Source organism: Manacus candei, unplaced genomic scaffold, assembly GCF_025592945.1.
Source record: "Manacus candei isolate 608988 ecotype Guabito, Panama unplaced genomic scaffold, ASM2559294v1 h1tg000095l, whole genome shotgun sequence".
Taxonomy (NCBI): domain Eukaryota; kingdom Metazoa; phylum Chordata; class Aves; order Passeriformes; family Pipridae; genus Manacus; species Manacus candei.
This window is the reverse complement of record NW_026138143.1, coordinates 5,017,172-5,034,665: the sequence shown is the minus strand read 5'-3', so window position 1 is coordinate 5,034,665 and position 17,494 is coordinate 5,017,172. Positions and strand designations below refer to the sequence as shown.

The window sequence follows — 17,494 nt, the reverse complement described above, 5'->3', positions numbered from 1 at the left end:
GTGATAGCTTAAGCCTACAAACTTAATAGGGTTTTGCTAATACAGGAGAGAGTGTTGGTGCTTGTGTATGGATATATTGTAATACTGCAGGTAATCAAAATCATAGTGAGCTGAGCCAGGGAAAGTAAGCAAATCTGCTGAGTGGAATACCCAGGCTCCTGAGCTTAATGCAGGGAGCAGGTCCATGCTTTTACAGGTGTGCCTGACTCCAGAGCTAACAACTTGGTGTGCAAAGCAATCCAGAGTCGACAAAGCACATGGCTGGGACCATGTGTGCTGGCTTTTGTACTGGCTGCTGCTACTGGAAAGAGCACGTGGATAGCTGTCGTCAGAGTTGTACCAAAGGAAAGCTCAAAATGATGCCAGCTTGGCTTTGTTTTTTTTTTCTATCACTCAGCTGCACTGAAGCCTGACACCTCTGGTAGCCAGTAGTGGAGCAGTGAGAAGCTGGTTTTGTGCTGCGCTTTTACGGGAGAAGCCTGGCTGCATTAACTCTTACTACAACAAGCACCTGGACAACTCGCACAAAACCCAGTGATGGAGGTCAGCTCCACAGAAGCCAGCAGCAGCTCCCAGGGAGGCACCGGCTGGCTGGATCTTACCCTTGTCACCTGTACTGAAACGGTGACTTTCACTGAAGTGGTGAGAGAAGAGGAGTGGGGATCCTTTTACTATTCCTTTAAGGTATTCTTTTAAGGCGTGCATTACTTTTCTCACATGCTTGCAGCTTTGGTGCATTTTCAGCAATTGTGTGGGGAGGCAACTAGGATTACTGAACTTTTTTTGCCCAGATATCGGTGGTTTTTTACCCTGCAAAGACAGCCGACAACATGTGTGAGGCATTTACTGAAAAGCAAAGTACTTGTAGGAATTGGAGAACGTGTCTTAGCCAATTGTATCCCCTCCCAAGAGAGGACAGTACTGGTTTTTTGTAGAGGTATTGTAATTATACATGCATCTTTAATCAAAAGCTTGTATGATTTTAACACATTTTTATTTAATTTCTTATAGGCATCGTCATGACGTAAGGGATTTCTTTTCAATTTTCCAGCTGTAACAAACATTGCACACAAGTGAGAGGGGGGTTTTTTGTTGGTTTTGATTGTTTGTTTGGGTTTGGGTTTTTGTTTGGTTTGGGGTTTTGTGGTTTTTTATTTGTTTGTTTATTTGTTTTTACCATGAGGGACAGCTTCTAATTAGTTGGTTTGTTTGTTTTTAACTTGAGAAGGGGATGTAGTCTCTTAAAGGCTGTTGTTAAGAATGCACCAGATGAGTCATTCAGTAGTGAATGCTGCCGAGCGGCATGGGAAGTATGTTCATTCGTCTCCAAAACCAACCATCACCCTGGCAATATGTGAATGTAGGAAAAAGATTAAAGAGGTACTGAAATTTGTCTTTCCTTAAGATTTCTATGCCCATTGCTGTTGCTTAATTTCATGCTGATTGCCATGTCTCCCTTTACTGTTGTGGCATGTTGTACAAGTTAAGTTCAAGTTATTAAAAAGTCTGACAAGGAGTACCCTGTTGTTCCTTCTGGAGCTCAGGACCAAAGAGATCAATTTCAACTGGAAAGATGCAGGCACTTACATCATTTCACAACATGTGAGGTAAAAGGGGACATATTCAAAAGCGATTTTTACAGCTGTGAGATTGGTAGAGCTCAGACACAATGCTGGTGGAATCAGTGGCATTACTGCAGGTTTCCACCCCTCATAAAGAAAGAGATGATCTCTGGTTCTATTCTTAATTAATGAGGGCATCTTTTAACATGCTGCTGATACATTTTTTTATTGTTAAGATAGTACTTTCCTATTTAGGATTTCAGGGTAGAAAATTCTTTTTTTTCCTTTTTTTTTTTCCCCTTCTCCGTGTTAGACTCCTAAAATGCTTTTGAAAAAAATATCAGAAGTGACAAGCAAAATACTTTTAATAAATTTCTCTTTATCTCCTTTCTTCTTTTCACAGTTAGGGCTGTAAATCTGAGCAATGTCATGGGAGAAGTATTTTATAATGGTAAAAGTGACAATTAATTTCATTATTAGAAAGTCCCCAGGCAGAAAAATGCTTGTTAATCGGAGAGATTGAGTAAATTACAATAATTAGGAAACCATGGATAGTCATGCATGCTCACCCACTGCTAAAGGAAACTTGGTTCTGTTAGATGAGAGCTTCTCATTAGATCTGCACTCCTCTGCCAGATGCCTGGCTCTCGCATATATAGCATGAACTTTGCAAGGAGATTCACTGATTTCACGTCAATTACGAGCTGTTGATAGGCATGGAAATATTTTGACTCTGGAGACGAGTGACAGCTGGTGCAGCTGCAGGAAAGGAAGGAGAGAACACCTGCTCTGATGACTAGAGTGCAGGGAAGACGGGGCTCCCTGCCAGCAGTTTCAGTGCTCTGGAAAAGCTCACGTGTGGAAGGTATGGCTTGTACCTGTTGACTCTGTTGGCTGTCCTCCACCAGCTCTGCCCATGTTGTGGCTGTGCCCTTGTCCCCTCCAGCAAGCCAAATAGCGTCTCCTTCCTCTTCACAAGGGTCTGGTTAAGCAGCTAAAGCAATATAAGTTTCAGTTTGGAATAGGCTGTATGAATTTGAAAAACAGAGTTCTATGTTCGAAATGTAGCCACAAATAGGGTTTTGCCCTTTCATTGGGTTTTTCAAACACACTGTAGCCTCTAGATAGCTGTAAAAGCAGCTAGATGAGCGGCCACCACACAGATTGATCTCAGAGCTTGTGTGCCAGGGTGCAGACAGGGCAAACAAGCTATTTCTTCTCAGATAATGCAGGTGTAATATATCTTATCAAAGCAGTCAGAGGAAAACATGATCTAACCTAATATATGGAGACCGGGGAGTGACACTCACCCAGTACCTGTGTTAATGACTTTTCAACAGTTTAATCCAATGACAGCTTTGCAGGATACCTCACATGCTGCTCAGACTATGGGAGCGTGCGCTGCTTTTTTCTTTTCCTCCCATGCTTCAAAAGGACAACCTGTACCCACCTAAGGTACTGTCTGTATTATACTGTGGTGGCAACGTGACAAAAGTAAAATAATGTGCCTTAGTGCAAGAAAGTCTTGTTACAGGCTGACCTGTGAGTGCTTCACTTTCGGAAGCATTGGAGTTTCTGTCTATTCCTCTGCTTAACAATTAAATCCTGCACTGTTTCAGATTACAGAGTGTTTTGCCAGTTCAGTCCTATTTTTTTTTTTTTGGGGGGGGTGGGGCTCAAGAATGGAGCATTTCCTTCACTTGGAGGAACGCGCATTTTCTTCTGGTGGTCCTTACTGTAGAAGGGCCAGCTGCTCACCAAGACTCTGCTAACAAAGTCTGTTTTGGGGCCATGTGGGCTCCCTAGGGTGGTTCTCAGCATGCAGAGTTGCAGCTTTTGGGGCAGGACTATGTGTACCCATGCACGACTCACCATCAAAGATGAGCTGGTGCTTCCATGGCAAAGGCACTGCCTCATCCCCACGAACATTCAGGTCTTGCTGCTGTGTTATGACAAATGGTCCCCCTGAAAGCCCAGATGCCTTTCCAAGAAGCATCCAGGTAGGTTACTGTCTTAAACCACAAGGAGTTCTGTTGTCTGTTTCAGCACCTAATTCAGAACAGATGTGCAAATTGGTATTAATTACAGCTTCAACCTTCCAGGCCAAAGGAGTGTTCATTACATCCCTTTACAATCTCCTCCACATGTGTTTAATCCATGTGTAAAAGAGCCCTAAGTGAGTGTCAACTGCCCCCTGCCAAATGCAGTAGTCTAGAAGGAACAGAGGTCATCTGAACACCTATGGCCTTTTTCCACTTTACTCTATAAGCCTGACAAGATACAAACCAGAAACCTGTCTGGGGAGAAGCTGAAATCTCAGAATAGGTTTGCCCCAGTTGTCCACAGAGTTGGAAGGCTTTGTCAGGGCTGGAGGAAGCAGCTCCTCTTGCCAAGTACTCACCACCCCAGAAGCTTCCCCAATGGTAGGAGAGGATTGAGTAGGGATCATCTCTCTTTTAAAAGGTCTGCTGAGAAATGGGATGCCCTACTTTTATGCAGTAGAGTAAAGGTTAGAGTGCTCAAAAGGAGAAAATTCACAGTCGCTATTACTTTCTTGGTGGCACTGTGTTTCCACCATCATCTCCTGCCTCCCAGCAGAGTGGGCTGACTTCCATCAGGTAGTTAATTTTCTTATTTTGTTTTCTGCTGCACAGAGCTGAATCCTCCCCTGAGCAGCAGGACACAAAGGTTTTGTTGTTTACACCCACAGTCGCTAGGAGCCCCAATGCTCTCCTTTGCCAAGTGGGAATCCTAGCCACTGGTCCACACGTTGACACCCCCTCACTCTGGGCCCATGAGCCCTGGTCATGAGCCCAGCCTCACCACAGCAATGACGCTGCAGTGTTAGAGCTCTCAGGAGGAACTATGTGCATATCAAAAGCACAACAGATTATTTTAAACGTTTAGTGTAAATTCCCAGTTTGTTTCAGGAAGGACTGTTTGATTCTCTGCCTGAAAATATCCTCTCCCTACACTGTAGCATTCCCTGTACCTACATGTTTAAGCCCATGTAGCTCAGATATTAAACAGGACATCACAGCCTAGATTGAGTTAGGACAAATCTAGGAGCATGTGCTGCTTATCCATGGAATCTCTTTACAAAGGGCCTACCATCTCCAGCAAAGACCCGAGGAGACCAACATGACAGGTTGTGTAGGACTATCAGGTACCATGGATTTGGCCCCAGGTGTCCTCAGAGCCTGTTTAAGTCAGAGTCTGGTGTCCTTATCCTTTCATCCAAATGCAGGAGTTGCTTTATCTCCTGGAAAGCATTTGCTTATCCTATTGTTCATTCTGATTTTCAAGTAATATACAGAGCATCCCATGCTTGAATACATAATAGGAAAATAATAATGGGTGCTGTCAAATTTCTGGAGTTATCTCTGCAAATGCAATCACACATTTTATAAAATAGACATATCAAATAACTCAGAGGTAACTTTGCAATCTTTCAGTGTGGGGAAAGGAGGAGAATTAAGTTTACACAAATAAGGTGTCAGGAACTCCTGAACACAGCCTCTGTAATATGCCATAATGACTTGCTATTCCTGAGATGCTGAGCTGAGAATGTAATAGCTGGTCTCCTTGTGAAACTGCTGCTGCAGTGCTGTTGGCCAGGCTGGCTTCATCTAGCAGCTTAAGTGCAACACAGAAAGGATCTGGCAATATGACATCCCAACTGGGAGCTGCGCTGAGCCAACTAATTTGGGCAGTTTTGTACTAGCAACCCTCATACTACTGTCTCTATGGTCCACACAGCCACATGATTTGCATCTGTCTGCCTCTCCTATATAAATATGCCTGGAAAGTAGTATATTTTACATTTTTTGAGATGTTTTACTTGTACAAGTTAGGCATACTTAATAATTTTACTCTTTTTTGTGATTAGGAAAAACAGCATTTCACAGTTTTAAATATGGCTGTCAAAGTTATACAATTATGGATGGACCATTGAGTGACCTAATATTATCTCTTCACACTGAAAATTCCTACAATGAAAATAGTAAAAATATATCTTTCCTGATGACATTTAAATCAGGAATATCTGTTTATCTAATTCTGTGGAAGTTTCCTAGAGTGCAATGGGTAATAACTGGACAGAACTGTCCCCATTTATTAGTCATGTTGTACCAAAACACAGCAGAATGGTAAATATGAACTATCTGCTAGTAGAATTGAATTATTAACATTTGTTACTGACTGTCACAGCCACATCTATGCAGAAATCTGGGGCAGGGTGCAGGCTTGTTCAGCTGTTATTTGAGTTTGGAAAGATCACAGCAATTATCATGTATTCAATGTTGTGGTCTGAAAGGACCCTGCCTCATCTGTGACAGTAAAGTCACAGCTAAGAAATAAGTTTTTTTAAAAATGGGGGTTCAGAAAACAAATAGATACATCTTTGCTAGATTTCAAAAGAAGAGAAAGTTATCTTAACATAATTACACGTTTCCATGAGAGAGTGCCCTGATTTAGTGAACAGACTTTCTCAGCTTGTCCATTTCCATAAGTCTAAAAGGAGGACAATGTTATAGATCTTTCCTCTGTATAACACATTAACATTCACAGACTGTGAGTGCAATACCATATAGACACAAGTTCATTCAAAACTCCTTCTCAAGTTCAACAGAATAGAAAAAAATCAGCTTGGGTTCCTTCCAGTTGTGCCCTTCTCCAAGCCATAAAGACCCCTTGGGAAGTGACTGTCGCCAGCACCTCTGATGTGTTGTGAAGGCTTTGTCTGGCAATGCATCTCATGATTTCCAGAATGTCCCATAACCTTGTGCTGGGAGGATAACACAGGCAGTCAGTTAGAAAGCATTTCAATAAAGCAGCTTCTGTGCAGGAGATATGAGAACTATCAGGCATGACTGGTGACACTGAAATGGGAAAGCAGGAGTCCCAGAGTCAAACCTAGGGCTGAACTTGTTTTTATGCACTTTGAATCAGGCTCCATTCCAGGCCACATTAATTAAAAAAAATAATCAGCTCCTAGAGGCCTTGTTGCCTTCCAAATGTGTTCCTCTGAAATCCAATTGCAGTAGAAGTAGTTTCAAAGACAAAATATAAAACTTAGCTTTAAACTTTCCCTTTTCCCAGTCTTTCTTATCTTCACATGAGTTTTCTCAGAGCTTTTAAGTGTCAATCAAATTGCTTTCCTAAAATTTTCAGGAACATCTTGTGTGAACTCTGTGTATAAACATCTTCTCAGTTTTTTCTTGCTAGCTGGAGGACATCCTTCTGAAACATGTTTGTATCACAGGGGTGGACAGTACAACTTCTGCTGCTTGTAACAATGAGGGCATAAGATTTCAGTGTCCTTCTCAGTTGTTTGAGCATGTTTCTTTCTTACTGGGACACCTCTCAGCAAATGAATCAAAAATGATTCAGCCATTTTTTCAGCTTTTCTTGAGCAATAGGGGATGGCTTAAATTAATCATCTGAATCTTTACATTTAGGTCATTAGTATTTCCTGCATGAAGCTGGCTTCTAGCCCAAGTATGCCATTTGCTGAGCCTCTTTTTGCAAGACATTTAGTGCCCCTTATTTTTTCCTTATTGACAATCAGAATTGATGTTTACAACTAAAGTATACGTAATGCACCTACGGCTTATCCGCAAGCATATTACTGTTATGTTGTGGGATTCTTTACAACACAACTTGTGTAGAAAGTTTCAAAACAAGAAGAAATAAAGATGTCTCCATTTGGCAGTTTAATCGAGTTCGTTCTTTTTTATGTACTAAAAAACCTTTATTTTGTAGGTAGTAAGAATAACAAGAGTCATGACCCCTTCAGTGTCATCACACTTCACTTCTGAGAGCCCACTGTTTAAGCTGGTCAACACCTGGCAGGCCTCCAAATAAGCATAAGAATAATACTATCTTATCCTTTAAAGTTCTTTTCCTAAGACTTCTCTGTTTGTACCATTTCCATGCCAGTAGCCTTTAGACACCTACTTTTTACTTGCAGAGTGAACTTTAATTCACATAAAGATTCACACAAAGCCATGAGTTGTTCATGTTTCTGTGATACAATAAATAACATAATGACTTGCGCAAAGTACTCATCTGATTACGTCTGTATAAGTACCTTCTAGTTTTAAGAATATTCCTTAAGAAAATAGGTCAGATGCATACTTATGTGTGTGCATGATAATTCAGGTTGGGAAAGACTTCTAGAGGTCACCTGTGCCAACCACTCGAAAGCAAATTCAAAGTATGCCGGATTTCTCAGGGCAGTGCCCATTGAAGTTTTGGATATCTCCAGGGGTGGAGAGCCTGCAGCCTTTCTGGGCTCCATCCCAGTGTGTGACCACCCTCATGATGAATACTTTTTTCCTAATGTCTAATCAAGATGTCTCATGTTACAACTCTTACTTGTGGCCTTTTGCCCCTTCACTGTGCATGTCTAAGAAAAACCTTCTTCCATCTTCTCCACACCCTCCTGTTAGAAACTGTAGGCCACACTTAGACCCCAGGAGGCTCCTCTAGGGTTTCTGCTGGGGAGAAATCTGGACGTATAGGACAGAGAGGTTTTTAATTTATTTTTGCTTTGTTTATTTATTTAAAATAACTTTATGAATTACATCAGACGTTGTGCCAGTACTTTAAAACTCCCTAACTAAATTGTGTTGATTAGTGTATTTCTTTGATTCCTTTCAGTGTTGCAGTCCAAAGTGCAATTTGCCTTAGAGGTAAGCTGACTATAAATTCCCGACTGAAATCAGTCAAGCTGTATGGCACCTCTCTGCCTCTGGAAAACTAATCTTCCTGGTTTATTTGTTTGGGGGGTTTTTTTGTTTTTTGTTTTTTTCTGGTTTGTTTGGGTTTGGGGCTTTTTTTGTGTGTGTGCTTTTTTTTTTTTCCTGTTTGGTTTGCTTTGTTTGCTTTGGTTTTGTTGTTGGATTTTGTTTGAGTTTTCTAAGGGCTTTTATTTTTCATCCTACATAGGGGATGTAAAAACAGCAAATCTGTCCTGAACATTTTCAGTTTTGAACATTCAAGAATCCAGATCTTCTACAACAGGATCAAAAAAATGTGAATCTAGACTACTCCATTTTCTTACATGGTCTGCAATTAAAAAGTGAGAAAAGATTTTTCTTTTTTTTTTTCCCCTCCTTCAAGAAAGTGCAATGCAATCTACCAGTAGTGAAGCTGACTGTGAGCATGATGTTTACTCAATTTAACAAAGGACTTTTATATATTCTTCTTACGTGTTAAGGACATTCTTACAAAATTCTTTGGCTTGCTCCACGATTACAGCTCTCTTACAATCTCAATTTCTGCAATAAGCTATGCTAAAACCATAACTTTTAAAATATACCAAAGTCAAGCAGTAAGATCAATATTCCCAGAGTTTGATCAACTGGCAGGAAGGAGCTCTTTGGGGACTTAAGCAACTACTGACCTGTGATATGAGGAATCAGTGCCTCTTCTTCACTCAAGTGACCAAGGACATAGTGTAGGAAGACACCATGTCAGCAAGGCCATGAATTCACCATAAGCCACCTGTCCTCACATCAGGAGGTCAGATAGTCACTCCAGGAATGGAGTACCTCTCTCTCTCTTTTCCTATTTGCTCATTTCTTACCTAGAAACTTATTTTTCCCAGGCTGTTTCCCAACCAGCCTCAGCAGCTAGAACTAAACTGTTTTATGTAGAGTCCCCATTCAAGTACAAACATGCTTTGTGCACTACTAGTTGAACATCTTCTTGTATTAGGCAGCTCCTCTGCTATCAGGCAAAGGCTCTGCACCTCGAGACATGAGCAACAGCACCTACATAGGGATGGGCTATTAGGAACCCTCTTCCACAGACACAGCTGGTGCCCCTCAACAGAAGGGATACAAATCCTGAAAGATGACAGAGCAAGGAAGTGGGTTAGGGAGAATTAGAAGGAGGGATGGCATCATGGCACCAAAATGTTACCCAATATCTCCAAAAGGATTTAGCTATGGTCTTGATTAAAGCTGCTCACAGGGGTGATCTTTGTCTCAAATATAAAGCAGAATACTCCTCTTGCTAGACTTATCATGGCCTATGGATTCAGAAATATTATCAGAGAAGCAGAATGACAAGCCTCTTCTATAGCCAAAGGAAAATGCACACAATCTTCAGCAGGTGTTCTGGCTTACATTTCACCCATGAAGAGGCTTTTTTCATTGACCAAAGCTGGTTTTAATCTAAAAGCAAATTAGCAGTACATCAGTATGCGCTCCAGATATCAACCACTTCCATGCTCCAAACACAGCAGCCTTGTGGAACAGCAGCATGTATAATGGCTCTAGTCAAGCCAAGGAAATTCTCTTGACTTTGAGTCACCAGTATCTCTGGCTTTTCTAACCTAAATAACTGGTGTATGACACTAATCTCTCTCATAGCATTCTCATATACTGTAGTTATCAACACTCATGCAATAGAAGCCCTTGTCAAAAGCTTCTACACAGAGATTTGGGAGATATTAGTATCTTTCTTTTTATCAGAATGCTTCTGATGCCTGCACAAGTTGTTAAAGAATGCTTTTTTGTAAATTACCTTGCTGAGGATTGTTATTAAGCAAGGATTTTTGTTTGATGAATGAACAAGACATGAAATGAAACACTTCTATGTCTAAGCAACCTGAAGGTGATGAATAAAACAAAATTAGAGAAAATGCATCTAGAGTGAAATTCAAGGATCCATCAGCTATCTCTCTTCAGCTATCTCTCTAATAACTATTTTTAACACTTTCACAGATGGAGGTTTCACTGACTCAATCAATCTCTATATGTATGATATATTTTAAGTCAATTTTTTTAAATTTTCATCCTGAATTCTGTGCTATAGTTTTGATTCACTGTTTTTTGTCCAGTATGCAGTAGATCTAAAGAAGAGATTAGTCCTTTCCTAGTCCTTTCCTTTTTTATATCTGTCTTTTTGTGTCTTCAAGGGTATGTTCATCTTTTGCTGCAGTCTGATTTTTGCTGGATTTAGCAACTTGATTCATTCAGTCTTTTTCCCTGGCTATATCCTCTAGACTGCTGTCAACTCATTTGTCTGTGTCTCTCTTGAAGCACTGTGCCTAGGAGTGGGCATAGTACGGTGGAAGGATTAGAGCAGAGGCACACAAGACTAGTGTCAATCCCATGACAGTGGCTGTTACTCTCATGGTAGGATGATGTTACTAAGTCATGTTCCATTTCTGGGCCACTTTACATATGTGCTGTGTGTGAGGGAGGATGTTTTGAAGACTGGTCCAACCCACTGTGATTACACCCACTACACCGTAGAGTCCTATACTTCGTTGAACAGCATCTTGCTTTTTTCCCAGTGCATGTTTCCAACTCAGGAAGGTAATTTTGAATTCTAATCCTAGCCTCCATGAAGGCCTTTATCAAGGTGGCCATCCCATTAATAAGCACAGAAGTTTTCATTCTGCAAGTTAACGCAGACTGAGAGAGGCTGCAGTGATTTAAGTTGCCTATTGTTATAGCTCCTTTACCCTGAAGAATGAGACCTTTTTCTCTTTTGTCTGAATGAAAGCTCCAACAAACAGACACTTTGGCTTTATTTCTTTGTTTATCACCTTTCAGGCTTATACTATATTCAGTGTTTGTATTTTTTAACTTATCTTTGCAGTCTGGCTTAATTGTTTGTTTCTGCAGCCTAAAATTGCTTAACTGTTAATCATTGCTTTTTAACTTGGCAGGAGGGGATTTAAGCTGACCATTTGTGCTGCTCCCCCATAGTGAGGAAACACCCTTCTAAAACAGTCTCTCTTCCTCCATAGCTATTTCTTCTGTGAGAATTGTAAGAACATTTGAGTGTCAGATCCTTGTTCTGTTCCTAACCATCAGTATAATACAGAAATACAGAATTACTTTTAAGAAAATAGTCTCCTGATTTTATACCAGAGAAAATGGGAACAAGTCCTGTCCCTTAGTTTCCCTCATGTAGGAAATACCTTTTCTGAAATGGAAAAGACAAACCAAATCCCGAGGAGAAGTCACAGTTTTCAAGGACCAAAATGATGTGAAATCTTACCTTTTATAATTTTATTATCTTTCAAAAAGACATTTCCTTCCAATTCCTGTTCAAAGCAAAGCATCCCCATAAAAATAGTTCTACCATGCCTGTGCCACACATTTTGAAGGGAATTTGTTTCCAAGAAGTTCAAGAGATTTGCAGATACCCCAAAAAAGTGGATTTTTTTTTTATTTTTTTTTTTTGTCTAAAAACTAAGCATCCAGCCCACACAAGTTGTCTTATCCAGGTCACACTATAATCAGTGGAGATAGGCCATCCCATGGTAGGTGCAATGAATGGTGACTCATCTCTGAGACACTGCTATTATCTAGACAACACTATGACAATTTAGAATTGTTCTCTCTTTGGCATTTTAAAGTTAGGTGAGATTACCCAAATGGTAGATTACACTGGTGAAAGCGATCATGCTGGGAAGAGTGAAACCATCTCAACAAAGCCTTCACTGTATGGTAATCTAATCTCTGGGTTCAGGCACAGAGTGCAACCTCAAACTGCTCGTCACCTTCCCCACATGACCATATAATCCACAGTGCAGCAGGACTCCCTACCTGGAGCAAAGCTATGGCTCCCCAGTAGAGGAGACATCATGGCTTCTGGCCAGCTGGAGGCTAAGAGCTGAGGAGGCACTAAAGCTCACTGCGAAGCAAGAAGCTACTTGTCACTGCTCCATTCCTTTCATTTCACCTTCCCTCCCCACGTTCACAGCTGAGATATTTTGTTTGCAAGCAGTTGGAGCTCTGGTTTCTGCTCACCCATGACAAAATCACAGGTTAGTGGCTTCCGAATGCTTTTAATGAGTATTCTCCCCTGGTTCTGCTCTATTATCAGCCCAATCAGGTAGGTGTGGGTCTCACTGGCAGCCTCCTTTCCCCAGCCTGCTCAGGACAGCGCCTTGGGGTCAGTTCTGTACGGCCAGCAGCTGGCACTCCTCTTCAGCTGCAGCCTTTACTTATCTCCTCCAATTTCCTCTAACTCCCACATTTTGGGTTTGGTGTCAGGAACTGGAAGATCCCAAACGACTGCATTGACATAACCTGAAACTCCTTCCAGTTGCTAGGATGTGAAGACTGGATGTGCACTCACCAAACAAGCAAACATGGACACATACTCCCTTGTTCTTGCAGACAGAGGATCATGATGCTTGGAGAGCACAAATAGCTTTATTTCTCACTTTCTTTTCTTTGTACACACACCACTAGGGGACGTTTTGTCATCACGTATCACTGGCTACACAGCTATACTTTTCCTTAGTGGGTCATTTTTCCTTTTCAGTCTTGGTGCACATCTAGATCATGGAGTGGATGTCCGAATTTTGTAGGGCTCGTGGATGACCCAGACTCACTGGAGCTGGGAAAGAGAGAATTATTTATTTCCCCCATTTCTCCAAAGGAGCCCATCTATCAACATTCCTTATGAAGTGAGGCAGCTGGTTATTTCACAGCTTGCTGGAGCAGCACAAGAGCTGAGGGCAGCTTCTCATTTTAGTGTTAAGTGCTGAATACAGACACTGCTAGTGATTTTGTGAAGATAGAAGTAACACAGCCACTGCAAATCAGACTGGAATGAACATCACTAGCAGTGATGCATCTAAGTGTTTTCTGAAAAAAAACCAAGAATATCTTTTAGACTAAATAGTTGAAATCAATTGGCAAAACTCACATTTCACTCCCATTTTCCATTCTCATCTTATTTGTTCAAGGATAAGTGACTGTCTTAACCCAAGTCACTACCCACCTATTGATGTGCTCTTTTCCTTTCTCTCCATTGCAGACAGAGCAGCTGGTGACTCTTTGGATTCTCTTTATTGTCACAATTGCTGGAAATGCCACCGTGCTCTTCTCTACCTGGAGGAGGAAGCGGAAATCTCGAATGACCTACTTTGTTACACAGCTGGCAATCACAGGTAGTGCAGGGAGGGGAAAGGGTATCTGACCTGTACAAAAATTGTTATTAAAATGGCAAATAAGAAAATGCAAGCTGAGTTGTGAAGAATTCAGTTGCCATCTAATGTCCAGTTGCAGCTTGCCATAAAGCAAATGGATGGCTGCTTATCTTAGGGATCATTCTGACTCTGATTGAAAAAGATGTTGCTAGATGTAGTAGTATCTGTGTCAGAATGTAGCAGCTGCAACTCACTCATGTCACTAAATCTTATCTGAGTTTGCATCCACATTTCCCAGAAGCTATATTTCCAGCTGTTGTCATGGAGCTGTTTAAATTAAACTAGTTTAAGATGAATCTCTTGTGTTTTTCTACTAAAACTGCTCTATCAATTATACTCTTGCAGGGAAGAGTGAAAATAACTTCATGTTATCTGGTTTAATAAAGCAAGTGAAATATAAATTATAAAGGTGAGAGGAATGGATTTAGATGTTTTTCAAATGAAAAAAAGGATGTTGATCCAAGGACTTTGTAGTTTTTAAACAAAATGTAAAATGTACAGAAGCCTGGTTTGTAAAATGTCAACCTCAGCAACAAGGAAAAGAAATAAGCATAAGCAGCACATTGTTTCTCTGTGGCCTTGAATGGACTAAATTTTTGGGGATTTAAGTTTCCCAAGGGAAAATATGTGCTGTTTCTATAACAGTGTCCTGCTACTAATCCCTGCTTACAAGACAGCTGTGTTGTACTGGTTTTGTATATAGGATATATTTATATGCTTTCTGTTGCTATTTTTTTTCTAAGCTATAGTAGGAATTACAGCACTTTTTCACCAAAGAGATATTTAATATTTGATTTTCCAGCAGTATTGCATCCTTCTTTGATGTCTGTCGTACTTCTGTTTAAACTGGAAAAGCAAAGGACTATACTGCCCAATTTTAAACATGCATTCTTTGTAAACAAATGAACTCCTGCTCATGGTCTCAACCACATCTGTCCAGGAGCTTGTCCAGTTTGAAGAACTACTCTCAGCTGAAACAGAGAGACCAAGGTGTGCAAAGTGGTGTAAAAGGGCAGGCCTATAACTACAGGTGATGTAAGAATTATTACAAGGTGAGGAGGTGAAGGTTTGCTGTGACTCCTCTTCTGAAGTGCTGACAGCTGGTTTTCCTATTTGCCTGTGAGTTATCTGTAATAAATGATTTTAATTCTTATCTCATTTGTGACCTTTATGTCACTTCCTTCATGTGCCAGTGGTATTTTCCATCAGGTAAATCATGTTAATACAGCCTCACCATACAGTTTGGAAGCATCAACCACAGATCAAGCGTTACAGTGTTCACAGGAGTTTCAAAATAAACAGTCTCTGTTCAAAGAGTTCCCTATCCCAGATGAACATACTTAGGCAACCAAGAAGTAATATAGGCAAAGAGCAGAAGAGCAACTGAAGCCCCAGATGGACACTGTCTATTTTCTACTTACTTCGTCAGTGAGCAAAGTACCAGGAGCAACCATCATGAGAAAGGCTTTGGAAAAGAGAAGGGTGAAAAATGACTGTGTGTATCCATCTGGCACAGAGGCCACAAGGGTTGGGCTTGCTGAAAGAGCAAAGATGTGTAATACTCACAACAGCATGGTAATAGAAGATGGGTTCCAATAGGAAGAGTTCAGCTAAACAGCAAAGGGTCTTGAACTAGTAAGAAGACAAATGTATTTACTGCAGCAGAGGAAGAACTGGTATAAGGACATGGGTGTCCAGGTCAAAGGAATAAGGCTAGAAGCAGACAGAAGTATCTGAATCAGGATAGCTGAGGTGTACTAGGAGGAGGCTACTGCTGTTGCTGCACTGAATAAGGGTCTGAGTGGGAAGTCTTGCCATTTTGGACCTGTAGGAAAGAAGATTTTTTGTATTAGAATGGAGGTGTATAGAGAGCTGTTCAGTAGGGGTTCAAATACTGTCTACATGAAGGAAGGGGAAGGCACTGCAAATGCAGTTTTGAGGGAGCTGAAATAATCAGTGGCAAAGACAACAAGGCAAATATACCACTAGATGTGGGTAGCAAATAGTGCTATATAGCTAATGTTATAATTTGACTGGGGTCCACATGTTCCACTTGCTGACCTCCCCTTCCCTAAAATTATCCTTGACTTTTAAAATTCCCTGAGTTCAACAGTCTATTCCATTTCCCATTACAGAAATTCACATAGAAAACTCACTTAAAATTCACATCTGCAATGTTAAAAGAGGTAACACCAGCTTGAACAGCAGGCTCCTTTCAAACCATGACATCTTTTTTGTGATGCAGGAGTCAGAACTCTAATTTATCGTCCTGCACCAAGAGTTCTTGTCAGTATTTTGGCACAAAGAAATTACTCAATTCCTGAAATGGAGCCATTTCACTTTCTTATCTTCAAAAATATTATTAAGAACAAAGCAAGCTGGCAACAGCCATCAGCCTTTCACAACAAGTTATGAGGTAGACACAGAAGATTATGAAAACATTGATTTGTCACATTGTTTTGACATGCCAGGCATATTTAAATCCTACCAACTAAAGCCTAATCTCCTGGCAAACAGTTCCTGCTTAGTCAATAATACTACTACTTCCATCTATTTTGAGGTTCTTAAAATATTTATAATTTCTGCCCCAGTAGCAGAAAGAAGAATAATGGATATATCTTTATCAATGCAAGCATTTCAAAACCACTTAAAAACTATTTGTCTATTGATCTGTGGCTCAAGAGTTGAGTAGTGCCCTCAATTCTCACGTCTTCCCACTAATGTAGTACCAAAATGAAATTAAAACACAGCCTTCATGTCAGAATAAACAAGGTATTCAAAGCAAATTGTGTATAATACATGAATGTGAAATGAGCACTGTTGTTCTTCTTGACTGGTTGCCAAGCCAGATGCAGAAGAGTAGTAACTAACTGATTGAGGCCTCTTTCAACACTGCCAGAATTCAGTGGTTGAAGCCACTCATCAGATTCAGAGAAGACTCGTACTGATTCCTTACTACATCATAATCAAAACAGGGTGCTCAAAACTGCAAGAGTTTGTAGGAGCATGAGTAATCTCTTCAACTTCAGAGTGCTTAAAGATGTTGTTGAAGCCTGAATTCATAATATTGGTATTAAATATATGCCTATACAATGCCTGTGTCAGAACCATATTTAAGTCTATGTCTAACTCTCAGTTCATGCATAAATCTCTTTGAAATTATCTGGGAATTAAGCACTAGGAAATCAGCTAAGAGTCAACAGCTGAGCTGAACAATAGTACTAATCACTCAGCATCAGCTAATTTAACAAAGAGGAATATTGCCATGTTTGCCTTGTGTTCAGTTTACATTTGGTCATATTCCTCTTCTGTAAAAATGTTTTTCTTAGAAACAAGTTCATCTGTGAAGACTGAGACTAAAGCTAGCTTTCCTGCAGATTTCTATCTCCAAGGCAATTTAGTTTCTCAGAAAGTGCAAGTTCTGAAGATTATCCTGTGAGGAGGGTATTTCTAAACACTTTTCCCCAAATAGATTTCTTCTGAGTTTAGCATAAGTTATGCTCATAGCACAGCTATTTCCTGGCAGGAAATCTCTTATGGCTTCCCCTACCTGATGCCATTTCACATAACTTCAGAATCTTAGTGTCTTTAAGATGTTTGCCTCTGACTGAAATCACCAAGTGGTTCAAGATCAAAGAGTGGGATGAGTTCACAGGCGCTGTATAATGCTGGAAATATTGAAGATATATTTGTTTTAAGAAAAGATAGTTTATCCACTCATTTATGTCCATTTAGATCAGTTTACTCAGCTCTATCAAAGTAATCTTCTTAAGTCTACTTTTAAAATACAAAAGCAGTGTACACAGGCATACATAAAACATAATTATTTGAGTAGCAGTGGATAAGGAATGTCATTTATGGGCTAAAGAGTCCATTCAGTAAAAACTGTTATCATTTGACTGATTCTAAAACTAATCAAGCAATACATTAAAAAAAGTCTGCTGAAAAGAATTTTACCTCTCAT

General features: G+C 40.3%; 1 protein-coding gene across 1 annotated transcript in view; it reads left to right on the top strand.

The window, feature by feature from the left end:
* Window positions 1–437: 437 nt before the first annotated feature.
* NPSR1 (neuropeptide S receptor 1) overlaps window positions 438–17,494 on the top strand; it is a 56,298-nt gene continuing 39,241 nt past the window's right edge. The window contains exons 1-2 of the mRNA XM_051768432.1: window positions 438–684; window positions 13,359–13,491. Coding sequence (XP_051624392.1) covers window positions 538–684; window positions 13,359–13,491 — 280 coding nt within the window. The 5' untranslated portion in view covers window positions 438–537. The remainder of the gene's footprint in view (window positions 685–13,358; window positions 13,492–17,494) is intronic.